The sequence below is a fragment of the Seriola lalandi genome, unplaced genomic scaffold (assembly GCF_002814215.2).
Source record: "Seriola lalandi dorsalis isolate HSWRI2012SDOR001 ecotype SW California unplaced genomic scaffold, Sedor1 jcf7180002054945, whole genome shotgun sequence".
NCBI classification, from domain to species: domain Eukaryota; kingdom Metazoa; phylum Chordata; class Actinopteri; order Carangiformes; family Carangidae; genus Seriola; species Seriola lalandi.
In genome coordinates, this window is record NW_019525496.1 from 2,958,999 (window position 1) to 2,982,604 (window position 23,606).

At 41.5% G+C, this 23,606-nt stretch overlaps 1 protein-coding gene across 1 annotated transcript; it reads left to right on the top strand.

The window, feature by feature from the left end:
• The first annotated feature begins 669 nt into the window (after positions 1-669).
• fzd10 (frizzled class receptor 10) lies at positions 670-4,156 on the top strand. The gene has a single exon (XM_023393863.2). The coding sequence runs from the start codon at positions 1,482-1,484 to the stop codon at positions 3,231-3,233; it is 1,752 nt and encodes a 583-aa protein (XP_023249631.1). The 5' UTR covers positions 670-1,481; the 3' UTR covers positions 3,234-4,156.
• Positions 4,157-23,606: the final 19,450 nt, after the last annotated feature.

Consider the following 23,606-nt stretch of genomic DNA (forward strand, 5'->3'; position numbering starts at 1 on the left):
TATTTATATTGGGGTCTTGTTAATTTAACATAGGTAAAGGAACTCAGGACCAACTCCACCACTGGTCAATGAGCTGCTGAATGTCTCTGGAGAACAGCTGTTTTTAGAAACATGGATATTCAGTCGTGTCTTATGCAGTAGGGACAATATAAAATTAATTGTTGTATGGATTCCATTATTATTTAATGCACATCCTTAGGTTAAGTTAAAATAGGCTACCCTATATATTATTTATGATCGCTTAGACAATAAATGCAATAAATGCAAAAATTGAGGGATGCATTGCTCTAAACCATGTAAAGCATATATATTTATATAGCCTATATATGAATATAGGGTATATACTGTATATCCTGTATTCAGATATGTATCATTGTTTTATCTGCTATTTTGAAGGAGGACACCCTAAAACCTGTCGCACAAGGGAAAGCAGTTAAATATCTGTTGAGACCTAAGATGTAGTGTCGTCGCTCCTCTGGACCCGTGAGCCTGTGACCCCTTATTGCGCAACATTGTGGGATTCTCATAAAATGAGTCTGTGTCCTGTTGTAGTCGAAGTTTGTGGCTGAGCACAAGCATCAGAGAGAGAGAGAGAGAGAGAGAGAGAGAGAGAGAGAGAGAGAGGGAGAGAAAGAGAAAGAGAAAGAGAGAGAGGGAAGTTTGCTGTGAGCCTTTTGAAACTGCTGTAATGAACAAGCTGTTCCGCACGATTTGAAAATAATCCGCGTGTCAGTGTCATCTTTCTTATGCAAAGTAGCTGTCTTTGAAGGCGGATCTTTTGGCAGGTTAGACCGGGACGAAGGCTCCGACCAGCTCAGACGAGCGCTGCCACCAAACGCATCAGCCGCCTGTTTACGGGAAGAGCATAATCCTGCATTTCTGGGACACATTTAGCATTTTTCATCGGGGATATATGTGTTTGACTTATTTTGCAGACTGATTAATTGTCTCTGGTGCCTCGCGAGGAGCCGCGCAAAGGACTGGAGGAAAAAAAATCATTTCAGTTGTTTTTCCAAGTTGTCGCGCAAGGACTGGAATCGCACCGCTGCACGCGCACATAGTCCGGAAAAGTGACATGAAACGTGAGGACGGAGGAGTGAGTCTTCTGGAAACAAGTGGGAAACAAATCGGAGCACACGACAATTCTCTTTCGCCCTCAGCACACTGATACGCGCGGTGCAAAGTAGCTCCGGCACTTGAGCCACAAACTGAGCAGCTTGAAAGCATGGACCTGAACGCACGCTGCTTCCAGACAGAAAACATTCTCGGACCATCGCGGGAAATATGTTTTTATTAAACTCACCGAAACGATGTTCTCCCTACAGATAGTTGTGTAAGTTTTCCCACTTTGATCCTGCACACAAACATCGGCCTGGTTTCTTCACGGACTTTTTTTTAATGACAGAAACTTGTGTGTCGTGGTTGTGGTGAACATTTGGCCGAATTTTTTTTTTTTTTTTTCATCAGATCAAGAGGAGAGAATGTGTTCATCTGCCAAACTGAGCCTCATCTGTGCGCTGCTGGTCCTGTGCAGCGGTGGGGGCTCAGCTATTAGCTCAATAGACCCAGACTGGTCAGGAGAAGGGAGATGTCAACACATCAACATCCCCCAGTGTAAAGACATTGGCTATAACATGACTCGCATGCCAAATCTCATGGGCCACGATGACCAAAAAGAGGCAGCGATAAAGCTGCAGGAGTTTGCAACACTGATACAGTTTGGATGCCACAGTCATCTCAAATTTTTCCTGTGTTCACTGTATGCTCCCATGTGCACAGAGCAGGTGTCCAACCCCATCCCAGCATGTAGAGTTATGTGTGAGCAGGTGAAGTTAAAATGCTCACCTATCTTGGAGCAGTTTAACTTCCCCTGGCCTGACTCTCTGGACTGCTCCAGGCTGCCGACCAAAAACGACCCGAACAACCTCTGCATGGAGGCACCCAACAACGGCTCAGATGAGCCTCCCAAAGTCTCCCACACCCAGCCTCCAGATTTCAGGCCACAGCGGCCTCTGAGCGGGCAGGACCTGCACCTGAAGGACAGCGGGAGCAAACAGACGTGCAGCAACCCCGGCAAGTTCCACTTCGTGGAGAAGAGCGAGTCCTGTGCCCCAAAATGCTACCCTAAAGTGGACGTCTACTGGAGTCAGGGAGACAAGCAGTTCTCTCTGGTGTGGATGGCCATCTGGTCTATCCTCTGCTTTGTCTCCAGCGCCTTCACTGTGCTCACTTTCCTCATAGACCCGCAGCGATTCAAATACCCAGAGAGGCCGATCATCTTCCTCTCCATGTCCTACTGTGTTTACTCTGTGGGCTACCTCATTCGACTCTTTGTGGGAGCTGACAGAATAGCCTGTGATAGAGACAATGGGGTCCAGTATATTATCCAGGAGGGTCTGGAGAGCACCGGCTGCACTATTGTGTTCCTCATCCTGTATTATTTTGGCATGGCCAGCTCCCTCTGGTGGGTTATCTTGACCCTGACATGGTTCCTGGCTGCAGGGAAGAAGTGGGGTCATGAGGCCATCGAGGCGAACAGCAGCTACTTCCACCTGGCAGCGTGGGCCATCCCGGCCGTAAAGACCATCATGATCCTGGTGATGAGGAAGGTGGCGGGGGACGAGCTGACGGGCGTCTGCTACGTGGGCAGCATGGACGTCAAAGCTCTCACGGGCTTTGTGCTCATTCCTCTCTCCTGCTATCTTATTATTGGCACTTCTTTCCTGCTGTCAGGCTTTGTGGCCCTCTTCCACATCCGTAAAATAATGAAAACAGAGGGAGAGAACACGGACAAGCTTGAGAAGTTGATGGTCCGCATCGGGGTCTTCTCCGTGCTCTACACTGTCCCGGCCACCTGCGTCATCGCCTGCTATTTTTACGAGAGGCTCAACATGGACTACTGGCGCATCCTGGCAGGGGAGCAGAAGTGTGTGGACAGCAGCGGGCCGGAGTCGGACGAGTGCGTCATGAAGACTTCCATCCCCGCTGTGGAGATCTTCATGGTGAAGATCTTCATGCTGCTGGTGGTGGGCATCACTAGCGGCATGTGGATCTGGACCTCAAAGACACTGCAGTCGTGGCAGAATGTGTTCAGCAGGAAGCTAAAGAAGAGGGCGAGGAGAAAGGCTGCCAGCGTGTTCACCAGCAGTAGGCCTTACATCAAACCTCACCCATCTCTCAAAGGGCACAGTACTAAGTATGAGCCTACACGGCCCCCTCCAACATGTGTATGAGCTGGCTCTCTTTGTATAAACCCAAAAATACTTGTAAAGCCCTTACCTAAATGAGACTTTGTAATCAGAGTGCCATCAAAAGAATCAAGGTTCATGTTTTATTTATGCAAACTGCATTGAAGATAATGCAATGTGGGGGTTTTTTTGGTTGTTTTTTTTTTTTTTGTATCTTGAGCCATCTCCTGCAACAAGAGCTGCCTTTGTTTGAAAAAAAAGAACTGCTACTCCTGGATTCACTTATCCTATTGAGGAACTTGGTAGAAAAAAAAAAATCGTATTGTTCCCAAGACAAAAAGAGTGGAATAAACCATTTGGATGTGCCATGGGGTTACTTGAATAATGTGCAATAGCTGTTTTCCTTACAGACAAAAAAGACACTTGTACTGTTAGTGACAGATTACAGACAGTGAAAGGACCCCGAGGACAATGGAGGCAAATGGTCAGAGACATGAGTGTTGTGTTTGGAGGCTTTTTTTTTTTTTTTTTTTCAGAGACCGAGGCAGTGTCATATATGTTTGAACTGGAGTGAGAGCAGCTGTTGAAAAGCGCTCGAGACCTTACGACCTGCCCATTGTGAGGCAAATCCACGCCATAAATTAATCAAGCACTCGTTATTGAAAAGTTATTTGTACACCCAGTTGAGTTTTCCATTCTTTTTTTCTTTGCTGTTTTATAGCACAAGAGAACGTTTGTATATATTTCTAAAGAAAAAAAAGGTGAGATTTTATAGAAAAATTAATAAAACGTTCTAGTTTTAAATGTTTGTAAAGCCGGAATTGTGTATTGCAACTGTGTTGTTATTCTTTCTGCGGCATAAAGCTTCTTCTTTTTTTTTTTCTGCAATTACAACCTTCGCCATTACATGCTGACAATGTGCAGCAATCATTATGATACAACATAAAAATCTACATCATTGATCTGAATTTGTGAATGTGATGGTATGTTAGAGCTGGATTTTAACATCACGTTTGTCATGCAGAATAACTGATGGAGTCAGCATTGTTTACACGAAAAAAAAGACAGAAAGAGAGACATTTTACTGTAGTTATATCTGACGGGTTTTATTAGCAGTTGATATCAACTCATAAATATTGCACACACGTATTATATCTCCTGCTATGGGGAAAAACATTGCATTTCTCAAAACTGATGAATATCTTTCCATGCTTTGCAGAAATTAAGACGTGTTGGTTCTCAAGTCAACAGGAAACATTAACAGTGGCGTCTCTGTTCTTGTTTTTAAATGTTCATAAAGAAACGATGTGACATTTATGTCCGTCCCTCTGTGACTACATCAAAGACAACTCACAGCAAAAAAACCCCAACAAAAACTAGGACGTAGAAGGACTGCCTATGGTCTTCCATTTGCTGTTTGTGAACAGGACGATAAGGGAACAAAGTCACTTCAGTGTATATTTTTTTTATTTATTCTGTGTTTTATTAAGATATAAAATGACATGTAGTTTTTAATTTTAATATCTTTGCTCCACCAAAACAAACAAATAATCAATATTTGATTCTCAGGTTGGGTGTAGTTGCTTTAATTTTAGAGATTAGATTATAGTGTTTTATTTTAAAAATTCAGTTTGAAGCAGTGCTCGATCAATTATTCCTGTGAGTGCACATTTCAGTCAATATATGTAAACACGAGAGAGTGAAAGTGGTGATGTCATCATAAGGTGAAATTAGGAGACTAAAATGTCCAATATTTTAGCTGTTATACATAGCTGTTTGACATCAGCGTTTTGACAACCTGTTAATGATTTTTTATATTCCTCACTGCATTTATGTTGGCTGCTTATATAAGCCTTTGTATAGTTCCTCACCTCAGCTGAAGTGAATATACAACTTTATTTTAGTCCTCTCTCTTCCTCTCTCCCACCTCTCTCTTCCTCTCTCCCACCTCTCTCTCTCTCTCTCACTCGCTGTGTTGCATGTGTCGGTGCGTATCAATGAAGGGGTTATACAATAATCCAGCTCTCATTCAGGACAGGATTAGACTGTTTGAAGGGTTTGACTTTGAAAAGAGGATCGCTGCAAACCAAAATACAGAATATCTGTCATCGCTTCTCTTCTTATCAGCAGGCCATAGTGACATTTCTAAAGACACATCTGGCCTGGATTTGAAGTAGTTACATATTGACTGAAGCGGTTTTTCTAAAGCACGAGCAAACCGAGTACATTGTGTGGTATCCTGAGATGTTTGGTGTTAAGCGATCCTTACCCTGTCAACAATTTTAAGGTGCCTGCTCTGAGAGCCACAAGTCTAGTCTTGAATCCAAGCAACGGCTATTGACTTTTGTCTTGACAGTGCTGTCAGAGCAACAGGAAAACATGGATACTTAAAGTCATTGACTACATGTACGAGTATGTAAGAGACATATATGAATGATAATAGATTGTCAGAAGTTAATGTAAATCTAAGCACGGGGATATTCTTTCGCACATGCAAGAAAAAAAAGATGCAGTTTTCCACCTTTATCTGCCTCAATTTCAAATCTTTTTCGAGAGTTTAAAACCTATGGTAGAGAGTCCTCCCTGGTCTAATAAAGTTTCAGAAGTGTAGTAATGCTTTATCCCCGAGGGCATTCAAGTTCCAGCGTCAACCCAACCCGTTTTAACAGTCAAAAGCACATGACTCACAACCTCTATGTGGCTGAATCAAAGTCAGCCAGTGTCTATTGATACTCTGAGTTGCGAAAAAGGTGTGAGTGCTTCTGAGAGCTTCAACAGAGGCCACCTGGATAACAGCCCCCGAGGTGTCTGGGAAGGCTGTAAATATAAATGACAGTTACCACCCCCCTCCAGGGCTTCTTCAGCCAAGCAGGCTTCACTTCTCTTCTTCTCCTCTCTTCAAAGGGAAAAATCCTGCTCAGAGCAAGGGCAAAGTATTGCTGGCAAGAAAGGCTTTTTTTTCTGTTTTTTTTTTTCTCAAAATCACACTCAACTGTATGTATTGCTGGATTTAGGCTTTTAAAAGTATAGATCTTACTTCATCAGACCAAAGGTTATCAAGCCAGGAGTGTCTGCCAGCTTAGTGAGACATCCTCCGTCTGGTGTTGCTGATCATTACATGCTGTTCCTTGACATGTTTCATTTGACCAAGTGGGGAATCCCGCCACAACCATGTGACTAAGGCTGACGAATCTCAGACCCGCATATCTCTAAACTCCACCAGGACGAACACCGGCGCCCGCACACTCATCCACTTCCTGCCTGTCATGCTGTTCTGCCGTGCCATGTAGGAGATATCAGTGTCTGCGTTGGCTTATGATGTGTTGACAAAAAGAAGCTTCTGCTTGTGATCAGTGTTGTTGAAACAGCATCAAACCTTTGATAATCACTTGATTTAATTTAATCTGACTGGTTCGCCAGTGAGCCAGGATTTTCAGCTTTTCACACTCTGTAATTGAGCTGATGTTAAGTGTCTTTGTGGAATCGAGCGGTATTACGAACATAAAGTTGAAATGACAGAACAATTAAGCCTGCTCTGCATGTCAAAGGGTGATTTTGGGTTCAGAGGGAAAGTGGCAAGGAAGCATCATCGCCAGTCAAAACCTTAACGCTATGTTTCTATATCAATAAATGACTGCACCTTCTTCTCATAGCCATGTTGTTGTATTCAAAGCTGAGGAGGAACCTGTGTACCTTTACTTTGTCTGCTGCTTTTGCAAGCAGTCATAAAGTTCTCTGACACGGTGACATAAATCAAGTTGCCGGGATGACTGGCGGCTGAGGCAGCTTCTCTTTGATCAGGCTTTTGTGGAGACGCCCCATGTCCTCATCCTCAGCTGCTCTAGCAGCACCTGTTTACTAGTTCAGGCCTGTCTGTTTGGAAAGCAGTGCTTAGCCTCCTACATGACACACACACACAACATACACACAAAGGAATTTGGCTTGTGCTCAGGGGGTGTGTGGGTCTTTTTTAAACATGTATGCTCCTAATGTGCTAGACCCATACTGATTTTTGGCACTTGTTTCTCTTATTACACAGCTGCTCTAAATGTAAATCTGTCGCCTTTTGGAGAGTTCTGCCTCCTTCGGCTTTGCCAGAGAAGAAAAAATAGTTGTTGCATCATGACAAATGAAACAGCTTTGTTTTCCTGCTGAAGAAGTAACTTGGAGTACGAGCGTTGCTGAAGAAAAAAAAAAAAAAAAACTTTACACAGAGAGCTGCAAGTTTTACAGACCAAAGCGTTATCATAGAATGCAATGAAAGCACCCTCTCATCCCTCAAGTTCTTCTGGTACATAAATCCAGAGAACTGAGAATTATGGTTGAAGGAAGTGTGGGTGGGCTTCATGTTCTGGATTGATCTATATAGCACAGAATCTAGGGCAGTGTAAGAGTACAGTATACATATATGCCCAATCTGCAATAACAAGTCACACTAATAGCTCATAGACACACACACACACACACACACACACACACACATCTTTCTGCTGTGGAGGCAGTTGTTCCCAGCCGCTGCTGAAGGTGAGAGTAATTACATAAAAACCTGGCAACAATGAGTCCTCTCCCGGCAAGGCGGGGACATGGCACTTTTTTTCAAATGCATAATGAACTACCTCGCAGGCCCTCTGCTGATCAAACAAGTGTTTGATAGTGGCTTTGGTTTGAAAGAGGACTGAATATGTTTATTTGCATGTGGAGAAGTGAGTGACTTTGAGGTGGAGATCAGGCAGATTAGTGTTAACTGACAGAGACCTGTGCAAACAGACACTCCCCCTCCATACAAGCAGGGCAGCGGCGCACTTCCTCAGAGGACTAGTTAGGCTGAATACAACATCAGATAGACCAGAGGATGGCAACTCCTGCTACTTTTCAGACAGTGCTCTTTGTGTGCCAGCCTCCTCCCTCAAGCCTGACTCTTTTCATAAGTTTTGGCTGGTTTTGTTATTTTGGTGAATGTGAAAGCATGCAGACTGATAGCTGGCAAACAATGTAAGAGATGGGAAATCCAATAACTGGTGGCCATTTATCAAAGATAATTTCTTTTATTTCTCTTTTTTAATCCATTTTTAAAAATCCCTCGGAGCCACATTCACAACTGGAATCACTTTTGTGTCACATGAGAAATACTCTCCAACTATTGTATAGGCGAAACACATCGCATACTGTGAAACATATGGAAATGTGTTAACAGGTGCAAGGGGATTTTCAGTACATAGTTGACCATATCAGACCACAAAATCTCATCAAGTGGCTGTGAGTTTTATTGAGAGGATCAATACCACTTTGATGTCTGTATGCTAAATATAAAGCTGCATCCAACAGCTGGTATGCTTAGTTTAGCATAACGGGGGAAAAGCTAGCCTGGCTCTGTCCAAAGGTAACAAAATCTGTCTCCCTGCACCTCCAAAGGTAGGATATTGTTTCTTTCAGATGGAGCCAGGCTAGCTGTTTTGACACAGACACATGTAAGAATATTGCTAAGTTAAGCTAACCAGCTGCTGTTGGTGGTCCCTTATTTAAAGACACCCTGCAATGAAAGTTTTTAAACTCAGTAACATGTCCATATGGTGTTTTTTATATAATACAAGACACATCGTGAGAAAAATAAGCAGTCAACGCCATGGCTGCATATATCCACTGCAGTGAACCAACAACAGTCTCATAAAAACAGATTCAAACAGCCGGGGATTCATTCGTCCCATACCTAAGCAACCAATCCCATCAACCTTGTCAGTACAGAGAGCGAGAGTTTGCATGAACACAGCCACTAACAGTGTGTCAGCCACTGCAAGTTACAACCTAACAAACAACATAAACAAATAAAGGGTGTTAATTGGGCAAAGCGTTGTGACACATCTGCTAGTCCAATTTTGGTGCACAACAGACTCCTCATCTGAGTCTGGGTCTGACTGAAGCTCAAACATGTAGTTGAGTCTCTTTCTTCTAATGCTTTATGTCTTCATATGCACTGTTCTTTCACCGGTCACAGAAACCTTGTCAGTACTGAGAGCAAGAGTTTGCACTAACGCTGTGTCAGCCACTGACAGTTACAAGTCTTCGAGTTGCCAATTTTGGAGCACAACAAACTCCTCAACAAACTCCTGAGTCTGGGTCTGACTGAGGCTCAAACATGTGGCTGAATCTCTCAGATGTTTCCTCTAATGCCAACCATCTTAATATGCACTGCTCTTTCACCGGACAAGCAGCGTGGTGGGTGGGGCACAAGGCCTGATGCAGAATTTCTCAATGAGGAAGTAAGCATAGATGAGCTTCCAGCTCTGGTTTTCCTCTTTTCTCTGACTTTTTATGCGGGAAAAACATGTTAAAACTTAATATTAATCATAGCAGAGTATTTTTATATAGTTTAAAACATGTCTGGAGAGGAACTTAATGGACAGATATCAGTCTTTCCATTTTCCTCTTGGCGAGAAGTGTTGTTTCCAAAAATTCCTGATGCACATGTTCTCCATCATCACAATGACAGATACTGTATGCAGCATTCAACACAACACTGTCAGATGCAAGGAATAAGTATTAAAGAATTAGTACCGTTGGCACCCGTGGGCTGCAACGTGACTGAGAAGGCAAGAGATTGTCTGGTTAGAGGGATGTGAGTCTGGCGTCAGCTGGAAACCAGATTTTCGCCATGGTGACTTAGCAGAAGACTCCTGCCTGCCACCTTCCTAATCCATGCCGCAAAGAGCTCTGATCATTTTAAAACAGCAGAATAGCAGGAGTGGGAATAGCTTACCTTTGTCTGTGGGCAAGACACCCCCACACACATACAGACACACAAACAAACAATCTCATTTGTGTTGCTGCTCATGTCTTAGAAATCCAGCTGCAATATATTTTGAAGTTCATGAGTTACATCACATAAAGCAAATGTATGTATTTAACTGCATTTATGTGTGAGTGCATGTGTACATATGTGTGTGTAACCACGCAAGTGTTTGTCACATGCAAGTGATTTTCAGAGATGTTATGGAGACAGTGACAGGATTGATGGTAGAGTTGGGAGAGCAAGAACAACAGGAGACTGTCTACATGTGTATATATTTGTGTGTGTGTGTGAGTTTATAGACAGTATAGGAGCTATAGAGGGATAGACACAGGGAGAGGGATGATGATGGATCTGGCAGGGCTCATGAACACCGCTGAGAAAAAATGCCTGTGGTTCAAAGACACTCTCAGCAAACTTAACAAAGAAAGCTGGCACAGAGGGAGAGAACATGAAAGGAAACTACACAATCAGCTGTCACATAAACTTGGAGAAAACATCCTGGCCCTGCTGGCAGAATAGACTGTATGCAGACATTTTACTATTTTTACATACACTCCAGCGATGGACGGTGACCAGATCCAAGAGCAAGATCCAAGACGATGGCACATTTGCACTAACTACTATGACTTACCCTTACCCTTAATGACCTACTGACATAACTTAAGGTCTTATTGTAAATTCCAAGCAGTGGATGGATGTATTTTTTTCCACACCTTACACACTTGCTAAAAAGACATCACAACCTGCACTGGCACATGGTATACATCAAGTGCATATGGGCTTAAAAATTATTCGAATTTTCTTGTTACAGATGAATAATTATTAATTAATCATCAGAAAATCGCTAATGACTAAATGTAGGCTATTTATTGGGTTTATTGCACAGTAGTAATACGCAATCCCGTTAGTAAGTTTTGTAAAAAGACATAATCAAAATTCAGATTCACAGATTCACATCTGTCTTGCTTGAGTAAATGTCAGCAGTCTAAAGGTCAACATGGTCAACAAGTGGTGGAAGAAATATTCAAATCCTTTACTTGAGTTAAAGTAGTAATACAACTATGTAAACACTCTATTACAAATAAACATAAGTAAGGAAGTGTCATCATCAAAATGTAATTAAAGCATCAAATGTAAAAGTACTTATATTATATATATATATATATATATATATATATTACTGTATAAGTATTACATATTTTAATAAATTATATTTTAATAAATTATATTTTACCATTGTAATTGGTTGAGTTTATTTAAATATTTCAAATATAGTTGTAAGTTTAATCTAGTTTAAAGGATTCATTTTGACATTTTGGGAAATATAATTTTAGCTTTCTTGCCAAGAATTGAATGAGAAGATCAATACCGCGCTCATTTCTGTACAGTAAATATGTAGACTAGAACTTTACAGGTGGAGGTAGCTGTATTTCGCTACCTTTGGACAGAGCCAGGTTAGCCATTTACCTCAGTCTTTACCATACTATGTATTTACCCTACGCACGCACTGTGCTATAATGATAAATGTCAAATTATTCCTTCAATAGAAGCATCAATCAATAAAACCTTAATTAGAAGAAGTACTTTGTGACATCCCACCACTGAAAGCAACACACACTGTACACAAGAGAAGCTGAATGAGAGATCGTCATTCCAATCTTTGAACAGACGATGACAGCAGGACGAAGCAAATGAAAAAATGATACAGTATTTGGCTTGAACATCATCTGTGGTGTTCAGTTACTTATTTGCAATTCAAAGTCAGGTTTTTATATATTTGGAAAGTACAAGGTAACACACTTAAACTATTTGTCAGCTTACTTGTGTTTTTACTGCTCAGGTTTTGGCCACACACTCCTCGGTCTGGCAAAAATCCTTGCAAAGTATTTTGTTTTTTTTCTTGGGGCATCAAGTTAATATAAGCGGGCACGCACAACACATAACATGTGGTCTACAGCGGTCCAAGACAATGTCCCATTTTGCTCCCAGCTTGCGTTATGCAGTGACAGGACTGGAAGCAATTTGGTATAAGTACCAAGGAACAGTTGAGGAGATGATAAATGACTTTATTGTTGGGTTTTGCAACTGTATCTGATACCAGTGCATGTGTTCCTTTGAGTAATCAAGCTAACGCATGGCAAAAGAATCTCGGTTTCCTGGACACTGGTGGCGGGCCAGATTGTCTGGTCCTGATAATAGTAATGGGAGTGATGGCAGCAGCGGCTAATCTACACAGAGAAGAGGTCAGGACCCACTTATCTGGCCTGAGTGGAAAATAGCGGCCCACTTAAAGGACCAAGCTGTGATTGCAGTATGACAACCCAGTTGAAACATTGTTGCCCCACTGCTTTCTTCGTTTACATAGTGATTTACTGGCTTTGAGACATTTTTTCACACTGAAATTTATTTCCTGAGCTTTTGATGTGAGACTTGAGGCCACTCGGGCTCTGTTTATGTTCATAAACTTGTCAACATGTGAATAAAAATGCACTTGTATTTTTAGTTACAATGGGTTGGGACCGTTGCCAAAAACATTTACGTACTTCATTCTATTTGTCAAAGTCTTTGAGAACAAATGTGAGCATAGTCAGGATTTACATGGCCAAATAAAAAGAAATTGATTGTAGTCCATAAAACAGCTATCATTAGTACAAGAGTGGCCCAAACCAAAGGCATGCCATCACACTCTGCGGTAAAGGGTGTTCCATAAAAGCATGCAAACTATGTATTGACATATTTACTGCACAACGCTTGCACAGTATTCTCATGAATGTTCGCAGTACAGTGCATCATAAGCAACAATGCCTGACACGGAAATGAAGAACTAAATTTAGTTCTTTGTTTGATCATTGCCTTAGGTCATGGACAACTCTTTGAACTAACATGGCTAGATTCACAAAACAACATAAAGACAAGCCTCTGTTCTTCTGTTCTTCAAAGGAGAGAAAGGAGCAGTACTGCAGACAACAAAATCTTCTATTAAACCAACCTGTTCTCACTCCCAACTCGTCATAGATGCTTGATCACAACCCATTTAGTGTCATTTTTCAATGTTCAGAAGCAATGTCATTTTTCAATGAATGAAGCATGCATTTATTAACAGCATGGGAGGGCCAGGAGGTGGTTGGGTTGGATGGCAGGCCTAAAACATCTACAAGGTTAGGGAAATATTGTGGTGTGGTTTAACACAGAAAAAGTTTACTGTGACTTTAAAACCATAATGCGGTCTCACCACATACGTCAGCAGACAGTGATCTGCGACCCATTATTTCCAATGGCTGGCTTGGCATACCCCGTTGTACTAATCAGATGTATCCCTTTCAAGAACCCTTTCATTGACCACACCCAAAATGTTCCAATTAATTTGGATATTGTTACAATTTGTTCTTACAGTGTTTAGATTTGGTCAACTACCACTTCTACTTTAACTGGAACATCCAACCATTAATCCATTACTTTAAAAGGAGCTATTTGTAAGTTTTGGTATTGCTACATAGCCAGTGTTAGCATTAATCACTGTTTGCTTACCAGTCTTACCAAGAGCTTAGGCAATCATTGTGTTTACAAGAGGTTAAAATAAGCCCTGTATTGTAACCTCTTTTCTTGTAAATGCAGCACTACTTCTTCAGTGCAGCCTGAAAAAAGTGACTCAGTACTGGAAAGTGGCAAGACATGCATAGCAGGCTGAGGCTAGCTGGTTAGCATGCTAACTTCAGCAGAAGAAAAGAAGTGATAGAAAACAGAAACAAGAGAGTCGCTTTCCACTACGAAGGAATGAAGTTTGATGCTGAACTCACAACGCCTCTCCTAGACTATTAAGTAAAGAGTTTAATGCTAACTTCATCTATGTAGCAAATAACAAAATTTACAAATAGCTCCTTTAAGCTGACTATTGTTTCACTGCTTCAACATTACTTTTGACTAATTATTTCAAGCATTTACTAGTACTTTTAGCTAACTATTTCACCTGTTTATCCAGTAATTTTAGTCAGCTAATTTAAAATTAATTTTAGATCACTTCAAATGTTCCTCTCATAGGTAACTATCTAAACCATTTTAACCATTACTTTTAGCTAATTATTTTTGACATCTCTCGACTAGTTTTCATGCAGTCTCCATGGCAACATATAGGCCTATGGCTTTAGTGTGTCACAGCTGTCTCAGGAGGTGTGTGCTGTGCAGTCAGCCAATTGAAGCCAGCTTACTAGTTAATATTATGGCAATAACTAAACAAAAGATCAGCATCACATCAATTTGTAATCCTATTTCAATAAGTATTTTTCTTCTAAATGTATGGATGTCTTTCCAGGTAACCTCTGGCAGCTGCAGAGGAACCCTCGGTGTAAGTACCCCTGGTTTGGAATCAGTGCTCCAGCAGAAAACAAATTGACAGAACCAAAGTTAAACTGGAAGCAGGAATGCATGTGTGTTGATTAAGTGTTGTTTAACCCCGTGGAATCAGTCTTTCTGGTCTGAATGCAGCAAGAGGCTGGAAGCAGGTCAGGAGGGGTCAGAGACGACAGCAAGAGCTTCTTATGTGAGTCAGACACTTTTGAGGACCACTGCAAGGGGCACTGAGTCAGTTCATTGATATTCAAGGATTTGACCCACTGACAACGGGGATGTCACTGAGGTTAAGACAGCCATGCCTCTCCGTATTGTGCCGGGCCAAAAAGCCTGGGGGTCCCCCAGCCCCCCACCCCCCTGTGCACGGTTGTCATGGTGAGCAAATCAGTCCGGCAGCACTATGTCACACTCATGTGGGCACATTCTCTCTTTCTTCCTCTCTTTCTTTTCTTTCTCTGACTTTCTATCATGCTGTTTCACCGAGGGGGCTGCCAAAGAGAGCTTTCTGTCCACTGACAATGCCTGGTGTGTCATGGACATCCCTATACATATACAGTGCACAGAGCAGGCTCTGAAAGTCCAAGAGCTTCCATTCCCAAAACACATGGCAGCAGATATATTTCCCCTCTGTTGTGGGATCTGAGTAAGTGTTTTGAATCCAGGAACATGTCACGTCAGGTAGTGAATATGCGCTGCAGGTCACCAAGTCCAAATAACCACCAATCACCTTTCTTCTCACAGGTGGAGTGAGAGACTGTTGCAAAAGTTAAGCTGCATGCCAAGTGAGGTGGTGTCATGTGCATTATTAGTTTGCACTGCTATTGTACCCTTTCACTGGTTTGTTTAATATTAATTGAGCCCATGAAGTTACCACAAATAAAGCTCATTGATAAGAGCAAAAATCAATCAACAGAAATTAATTTTAATCACTCGCAGAACATACATTCTTCATAACCTTACTGTGTCTTCTAATGGAAAACAATTGACTGATGTTTGGCAGTAGGCCTCTGCGGTGTCTTGTTGTCACACAAATATGTTCCTAAAGCCAATGTCAAGGAGATTAGGCTGAAGGGAAAATTGCAGCTGTATTTAGCAGCAGAGCTGGTGAGTCGCTGCTCTCAGGTGATGGGGCATGTCTGTGCCTTACCCCATCTGAACCTGATGGCTGCTGCGGTTGGCACTGTAATTATAGAGGTTAGGCATAAATCACAGAGCAAGAGGTGGGAGAGAGGGAGAGAAAGGCAGAGAAAGTAAAAAGAGAGAGAGAGAGGCTAGTATCGCCTCAGGGCCAGAGGAGGCCCTTACACTCAGAAACATACTGTTCTCCCCTAAATGCTCTCCCACTCTGTCCTTTCTGTCTTTTACTTTCCTTCTTTTTTTTCTTTCTCTCGTTGCTCCCACACAGTCAAACACAAACACTCTTACAGCCTGTTTCTCAGGGTTCACATCCTTCCTGTGGCTGAAGCAGTCGGACTATACTGGGTGCTTTACTGGCCCTGCGGGTTCCTGATTACACCACACGTATTCATCCTGTACACATTAAAGCAGTAACAACCAGACCACAGGAAATAATGGTTGCCACTGCTGATCTGTACCTATGTCACTCTTCTTGTTTCCTGCTCCCAGTGAAGGGAATTTTTAGATTCTCTAAAAAATGTCTCACAACGAACATCTTCACAAAAAAAACCCAGATTTATCCATACTTAATTTTGGGAATACACTCTTCTTATATTTTTAGCAGATAGAAGTCTTTAGAACAGAAATATATGATGTGCTCTACATCACCTCAGCGTTATAAGTGATAACTATCAAACAGTAGTCAGCACAGTAATTAAATTGTGAAATAAGTTACTTCCAATATAAAATTTAAGCCTGAATCCTACTCTTTACCCTGTTTTATAATTGGACACCACCTCCCTTATTATCTAGTTAAAGGGTCAATTCTGCAATTTATTATTGCGCTACCATAAAGTTGGAGAACCAGTATAAACAGATCTTAAAGGGTGCGGTCGAGGCGCTCCCATGGCTCAACTGGTAGAGCGCATACCACTTAGGCTCAGTCCTTACTGCAGCGGCCATGGGTTTGAGTCCAACCCATGGCCCTTTGCTGCATGTCATCTCCCCAACTTTCCTGTCACTCTCTCACTGTCCCCATCTGAATAAAGGCAACACAGCCTGAAGGAACAGAAGCCGAGATGTCCTGACTTTGAGTTCCTGTTAAATCAAGCTCCAAAACCACTGGATCCTAAGTTTTTGATAATGTGACTTGATCACGTCTTTCATCAGACCTTGACATCATCACTGTTATTTTTCCACAGTTTAACTACTTTGTTAACGTTAGGGGAGCTTTGTCGTCCTGGTTACAATAATAACCACTCGGTTACAGTTTGAAAATGAACGCTGCCATGCTTGTTCCTCCTTTGAACGCAGTGGACAGGAGTCATAATTTCTATAACCGCTGGAGGAAATTGTCACCAGAACATGAGCATATGTTGTTTTTGGACATTTTCTGAAATGACAGATGCTTTTGCTTTTCATGAGAGGACAGTATGCCTCATGATAAGTAAACTGAACGTCATGTGTAAAATCTGTGAAGTGCCCTTTACATAGAGCAAAGAAGAAAAACTACCCACTGAAGGAAGAAACTTCCAATCAAGAAATGTTCACCCAACATTATCTTCATCAGGGAAAAAAAAAAAATCACATTTATTCATGTATACAAGTTTTAAAGACAACTGGCGAATGATCTTCATTGTATTCACGATGGGGAGAAAAGTACCTCTTCTGAATACATCCCATAAAAGCAGCAAAAAATGCTTGATCAGTCAAATACAATGCATTAAGAATAATATTCAGAGGACGTCTTTGATCTTGATCTCTTTGAGCTTTTCATAGGGGAAAAGACTTTTCAAGATCTTTAAAAAGATGAGAGAAAAAAATAAAATCTCCTTACGTTTTCAATTTGCTAACGTTACAGAGGAATATTGTTGGTCACAAACAATTACTGATCCATTTCAGTGAAGGACAACTTACAGGAACAGAAACTGTAATCCAACCCGAATATACAGTAGGAGCTGGTGTATTCAAAGTACTTAAAGTAAACAATGAACAATATACTGATATTGAAGGTCATGATATCAACTCCACTGAGAAGCCTGAAATAGGAGGACCAGTTTTTTTCTGATTGGCAGGCAGCTGTACATTTCCTTTATATCATCAAATCATGCATTAACCCTCTGTTCAATGAGCAATATCTTATGCTGGAGGGAAAATCTATAGACTGTCGCTGCGAAATCCACTTAGTCTGAACCATTTCATCCTTTCAGCTGTGAAACAAAGTGAAATGGGGAGTCTGCAGCCGTCGGAATTAGAACATATGGAAATGAACATATCTCTGCTGCAGCTACAATATGCTCAATCCATATCAGACAAAGACGTAGGCACAGCACTCAAGGTCAGTGCTCTTTATGTAAAGATAATGTTTCTCAGAAGACAATCAACACTTCTGATTGCATTTATAGCCAAAGACCATAATATGACTTCCACTGATCCATAAAATCATTACTAAGAAGCTTTTAACAGGTTCCAAGGACCACGGCTTACTTTTTAAATAAAATATAAACAAGGGAAAATATCAAACCCATTAATCTTTCATTAAGCTCGCCGGATAAAAAAGAATCGCTTAAAGTATCATTCGTTACCATCACTGCGAGTGCAAAAGCCCCCTGCTAACATCAAAGGCTTCTCAAAGAAACAGAGCGGCAGAGAGTCAGTTAGCTGAATTTGGCTGAGAACCAGCTTGTGGTTGGGTTTTAATTTCGACTGACTCATAATGGCGCTGAGGAGGAAACGGGGACCCTGTCTGTAATGGTTTTTGTGGTATCAAGGCCTTTGTGAGCAAACGCTCACATAAACAATGCGCTGCTGTTATTCATAGTGCAGTGGATTTAGACTGGACGCTTTACAAAGGTTGAGAGCTCGTCATCATCTTGCACAAGTCTTTGTGTCACTGAAAGATCAGAGGCTTCTCATGGCCAAAGAAAGGGGAGGCTCCATCTCAAATACATATACCGCACACACACACACACACACACACACACACATACACACTTGTGCAGTGAGAGTGGGAGGAGTGGTTGGCATGTTTGTGAGGGCGATGTAACAGCACTCTTTCGGAACAGACTGATCCTGCTTTATATGTTTGGGTGGGGCATGCTGGCACCGCAACTATTTAGCAGCTTGTCAATGGAGGATCGTAAAATCATTTTGGAATTCCATTATTATCCATGTGAGTGATGCTCCCACATTTTGTTGCAGAACTAGATCGTCGTATGACACATTCAACATATAAACTGTATGTACTTGAATGACAGATAGGTCACTGTTTACCTGCAACAAACACAACAATGCTCTTGCTGACATCCTGTCTTTTACATTAGCTCTCTTGCTGTCATTTGAAAGCACTAAAACAGCTTGGCGGTGATGCCAAGTAGGTTAATAACATGCAGTGGATTAAGGTTTTAGTGTAGCTCTGCACTGCTGCTATACTGAAGAACTGATTTACTATGGGAATAAAATAAACCTAGCCCAACACATTTTCCTGACCTGCATCCCCGTGCTGAGGTACATCACATCCAAAATACAGTGACACATACATTTCTGTCTAAAGTACACAAAGCGAGCGGAAAGCCTTCGACTGACTTCAGAGGCCCAATACATTACATGAGTTAGTCATGGCTCATACTGAATTAAACATGGGAAGAAGAGTTTCTTTTTATCTACAGCCAAAGTGCTAAATCTGACCACTGCAACTGAAACTCGCCCACTTCAAATCCTCCCTTTGATAGTGAAAGCGTAGGTACTTCAAATGTATCAGTTTGTCCTCATTTTGTAATGGGTTTCAGTCACAAACACCGGTTGATGTTTGCAACTGAACACAAAATTATACAAAAGCACTCTTCCGCCTTGTTCCCTGCAGAGTAAATGAGTCACAGTTACGTTCAGGCTTCTCTTTCATATCTGTATTTATTCTTTGTTTGCTGCACAGGTAGATTTAATCAAGCAACAGCAGGGTTACAGCTTCCCTCCAAGTCATCTCTGATAGGTGCAATAATAATTACAGTGGACATGAATAGACAGGCTTGTGTGATCTCCCACTGCTCTTTTGGAGTTGGATGATAAGTTAGATAATGCTCTGCTCAGCTCAGAGATGTCACAGACGTGTGTTTTGGTTGTGCGGAACTCATCTCTGCTGGTGTGGAGTTGTGATATTTTTGGACAAGCAGGGATGAAAGCCCAGGGTCCTGTGGCTAATGAGATACTGAGGCAGTGGGAATGATGGTTTTAATTACTGACCAGGACTGGTCTAAAGGGGGCGATTGCTGAAGAGCATGCTGAGTGTCCTAGGTTGGGAGTTCAGACCAATGCCAGTCATGCTGTGCCTGGCTGCCTTTGATGCTGCACTCCCCTCTGCTTTTATTCCCACATTGTGTTTATTAGATTCTATGCTGCTGATGCTTCACTGCACCTTTGTTCAAACTGATGCTTTGGACAAAGAAAGGAATAACCACTGAGATTTCAACTTCAAACTCCAAGAAAGTTTCAGTGATGCAGAAGGCAACTTAATCTTTTGTGGAAATTAAAGCTGCAGTGCTCCCATTGTACGGTGGCTCTCAGGCACAGAGGAGAGGGATTTAGAGTTTGCTAGGAGCAGACGGCATGATATTCATTGTTAAGGAATCAAAATGCAGGAGTGCAACGGTTAGTAAACAACCATGTATATAAATTAAAATGAGCGTTAAAAATAGCAGTTGCTTCCGTGGTGATAAAACTGAATTTGGGGAGTTGAGTCTGCTCACATTGCACTGGGAAGAAAATCTACAGTAGATTCACAGGCAGGCTGCGCGTCCTCCGTCTCCTCGGCTTCTCCCAGCAGGAGGGTGTTGCTACGTGTCTGCTCTCTGTTCTCCTGCAGCCCAGCTGTGGACCAACCCTTGTTGACTTTTCAGAGATCACATGGCATCCTCACTGAGGCTGGCTCAGAGGGGGCTCTGCCTCTGCAGGACTCTGCTATGGTCAGCACAGGCCTCCTCCTCCTCCTACTCCCGCTGCCTTTACCCCCCGCATTTCCAAAATGAAAAAAAATGCACACACACACACACACACACACACACCCACACACACACACCAAGCATATTCACAAACATATCAACCTAAAAAAATACTCAAATTCTTTCTTGCCATTAGAAGCAAACTCAGAAGTGATTGGCAAATATTTACTTTTCACCTTTGCAGTATTCAGTGGACAAATCCATGCCCATTCAAGCATATCTTTTTGTACCTAGATTTCCTTTTTCTGTATACACAAATAATCCTGTAGCACGTCAAGGCCACCAGCCAGAGGTTTTTGTTATCAAATGAACAGGAAATAGTATTTGCCAAATGCTGAACAAAATAGAGCTTGAATGGGATATGTCCTTGGCGCTCATGCTTGGAGGAAGTGTGGATAAGGGACTGAATCAAATCAAACATGAATAAAAGCTTCTGTATTTTGAAAGCCATGATGATGATTTGTGCGTACACAGTAAATGTTTTGGTTTTATATACTGTATATAGCAATTCAGATATGGTGTGTGTGGATTATTTTCATGGCCGTTTGGTTTACTAGATAGTGTTGTTGAAAGACATGGACGAGAATGTCGGGATCATACAATATGTGACAATGATTTAAATCTTTGACTTCCCTCATCTGTTCCTGGCTTAGCCTCTGTTTATGGTCACTTTGACCCACAAGCTCTCAAATGATGTCTTGCCAGATACTTTGTTGCCCAGAGTTTCAGCGTCCACATGGGAAACTTGGAAAAAATGGGGTTAGTAGAAAAAATTCATTCATCATCTTTACTACTCAGACAGTTTATAATATTGAGTTTCCCTGTAAGTATAAACATACCAGGGCCTCAAAATGCAAAGAATATACTGTATGCATTGTGCATACATGGTAACACATAAAACACATAAAATAAAGGGATTAAGATTAAAAAACAAATTCATTGAAATCTATCAGTTCTCTGCAGAAAAATAGCACAATGTAGTCAAAAGTTATAACGTGATGAACATAACATTTCCAGTTTACACTGGAGATGAAGATGGTGAACGGTGAGAGAGTGTACACAGTTAAGAGCTGAACTCAAGGTCCACTTACTAGCTTTTATTCTTCCTTAGTGGAGGACTTTGCACTGAGTCATCTCAGTTTTCATCTGATGTCAAATCTGTTGGTGGCATCAGATGTATTCATATAATTCTATTTGACCGTTAATAATATTTTATGTTTCAAACGCACAATATTAATCAGTCAAAACAACAATGTTCATGAGAGTCACAATGCTGCAAAAAAAATCTGCCTCTTAATTCATTTATTTCCAATAGGTCGGTTCTCATTCAAATATTTTGCTTGTCTTTTTTTACTCTGACTTTGGCTGTATTCAATATAGATAAAGTACAATTTATGGCTTATTAATCATTTAAGGCAACAAACTTTTTCATCTATAAAGGAGAATCATTAATGTTTTGGGGAAGAAACCATCCCTTATGGTATTTTTCATTCAGAATCTGCCTGGAAATGATCTTCTCTTTCTGTTGGACTGCTTATTCTGCATGGGCTTTAGAAATCCATGGTCAAATTTTGTGTGTGTGTGTGTGTGTGTGTGTGTGTGTGTGTGTGTGTGTGTGTGTGTGTGTGTGTGTGTGTGTGATGCAGTACCTGCGTCTTTTTAAGGGGGAACAGACTGATGCAGAGCAGATTAGGTTCCACGGCAGGCAAGAGAATAATCTAATTTTCCTAACCCGCTTACTGATATCATGGCACGGTAGATCCTTATTATTCAGAATCCCCTCTTGTTCTGATTTTGCAATCAGGGGTTCAGGCTTCACGGGGCCACTGTGATTTTTATTTGTTCATTTATTTATTTAAAACAGAGGCTTTGATCCTGATTTGTTTTTCATGTTTCCAACAGGAATTGAGGTCGAATATGAGTATCACACAAATACTGCATCAATAGAAACATTCCTGACAGTGATGGTCATGATGATGATGATGATGATGATGATGATGATGCCATCCTTGGCTGTGATGATAATAATGTAAGACTGAAGGGTGTGTATATTGTGAAAGTGCATCCAGTTTGATATACTGACTGTGCTGCATGTTTCCTTTCATCAGTTTTGGGCCGTAGTATCTTGCAGAGCATGATTAGCGTAAGCGTGGAATCCACACCGCTGGGGGCTGCAGGGCGAGCTTGAAGCCTGAAGCGCATTCATCAACGTCCCTGGCAGGGTGCACCTTTCTCAGCCTCACACCGCTCAGCTTGCAGCCCTCTCCCTAGCCACGATTTTTTCTTTTTCTTTCGTTTTTACTGTTTTTCAGTGGCCTTTGCTGTTTTTTAAGAGATAGCGTTGTTTTTGAAGAAAACCGCTCTTTTTTTTTAATCAAAGCTTTTACAGTCCTGGACTATTTGTCAGACCCATATTATTCAGCATTTTGGCAACATAATATTACCATGTGTGTGTAATGCTGAATTGTAATTTTCTAACTGTTTACATGCTCATGGACAAATACACCCTAGTGGGTTTCTGTGTCTCAGTGCGACTTGGCTTGATGACACTGATGTCCCTGCCTATTTCTTCATCCCTGCTCGGGCTCTTTCCAGCAGGTAAACAGTGACTGAAGCAGGTCCCTCAGGTCTGAATCTGTAATCACTCTTAGATCTCAGACATGAAAGACTTGCGTACATCTTCCTAAAAATGCCCTCTGAGTTGCCAAGTTCTGCTTCAAATGGTGGGATGTGGAGAAGAGAGGAAAAGTTTGGGAAGAAATAATAGCTCATGATGAGGTGCATCTTAAAAGGAGCACATGAGAGGATTTTTTTTTTGGCTTTGTCAAAGCATCCTTAACACATTCCTGAACCATTAATTTTTCATCATAGTTAAACTTCATAAGAAAGGGAATGATCAACTCCAGACACAAAACCTTGTTAGTCTTGGAGCAAGCCCCCATGTCTTAATTAATTGTGTACATCATCATAAAAGACAGTCAATACTTAATCAATCATTCAGTTTTGGTCAATCAGTCAATGCTTTTGAGGAAACACTTATGGTCACACTTTAATTTCATTCATACCTTCAGTCTGAATCAGTTTAGGTCTTATTAAAAGGCCTACAGTCCCCCTTAAAACTGATTTCTTCAACATTTACTTAGAGGTTAAATCCACCTTCACTTAGTCTACACA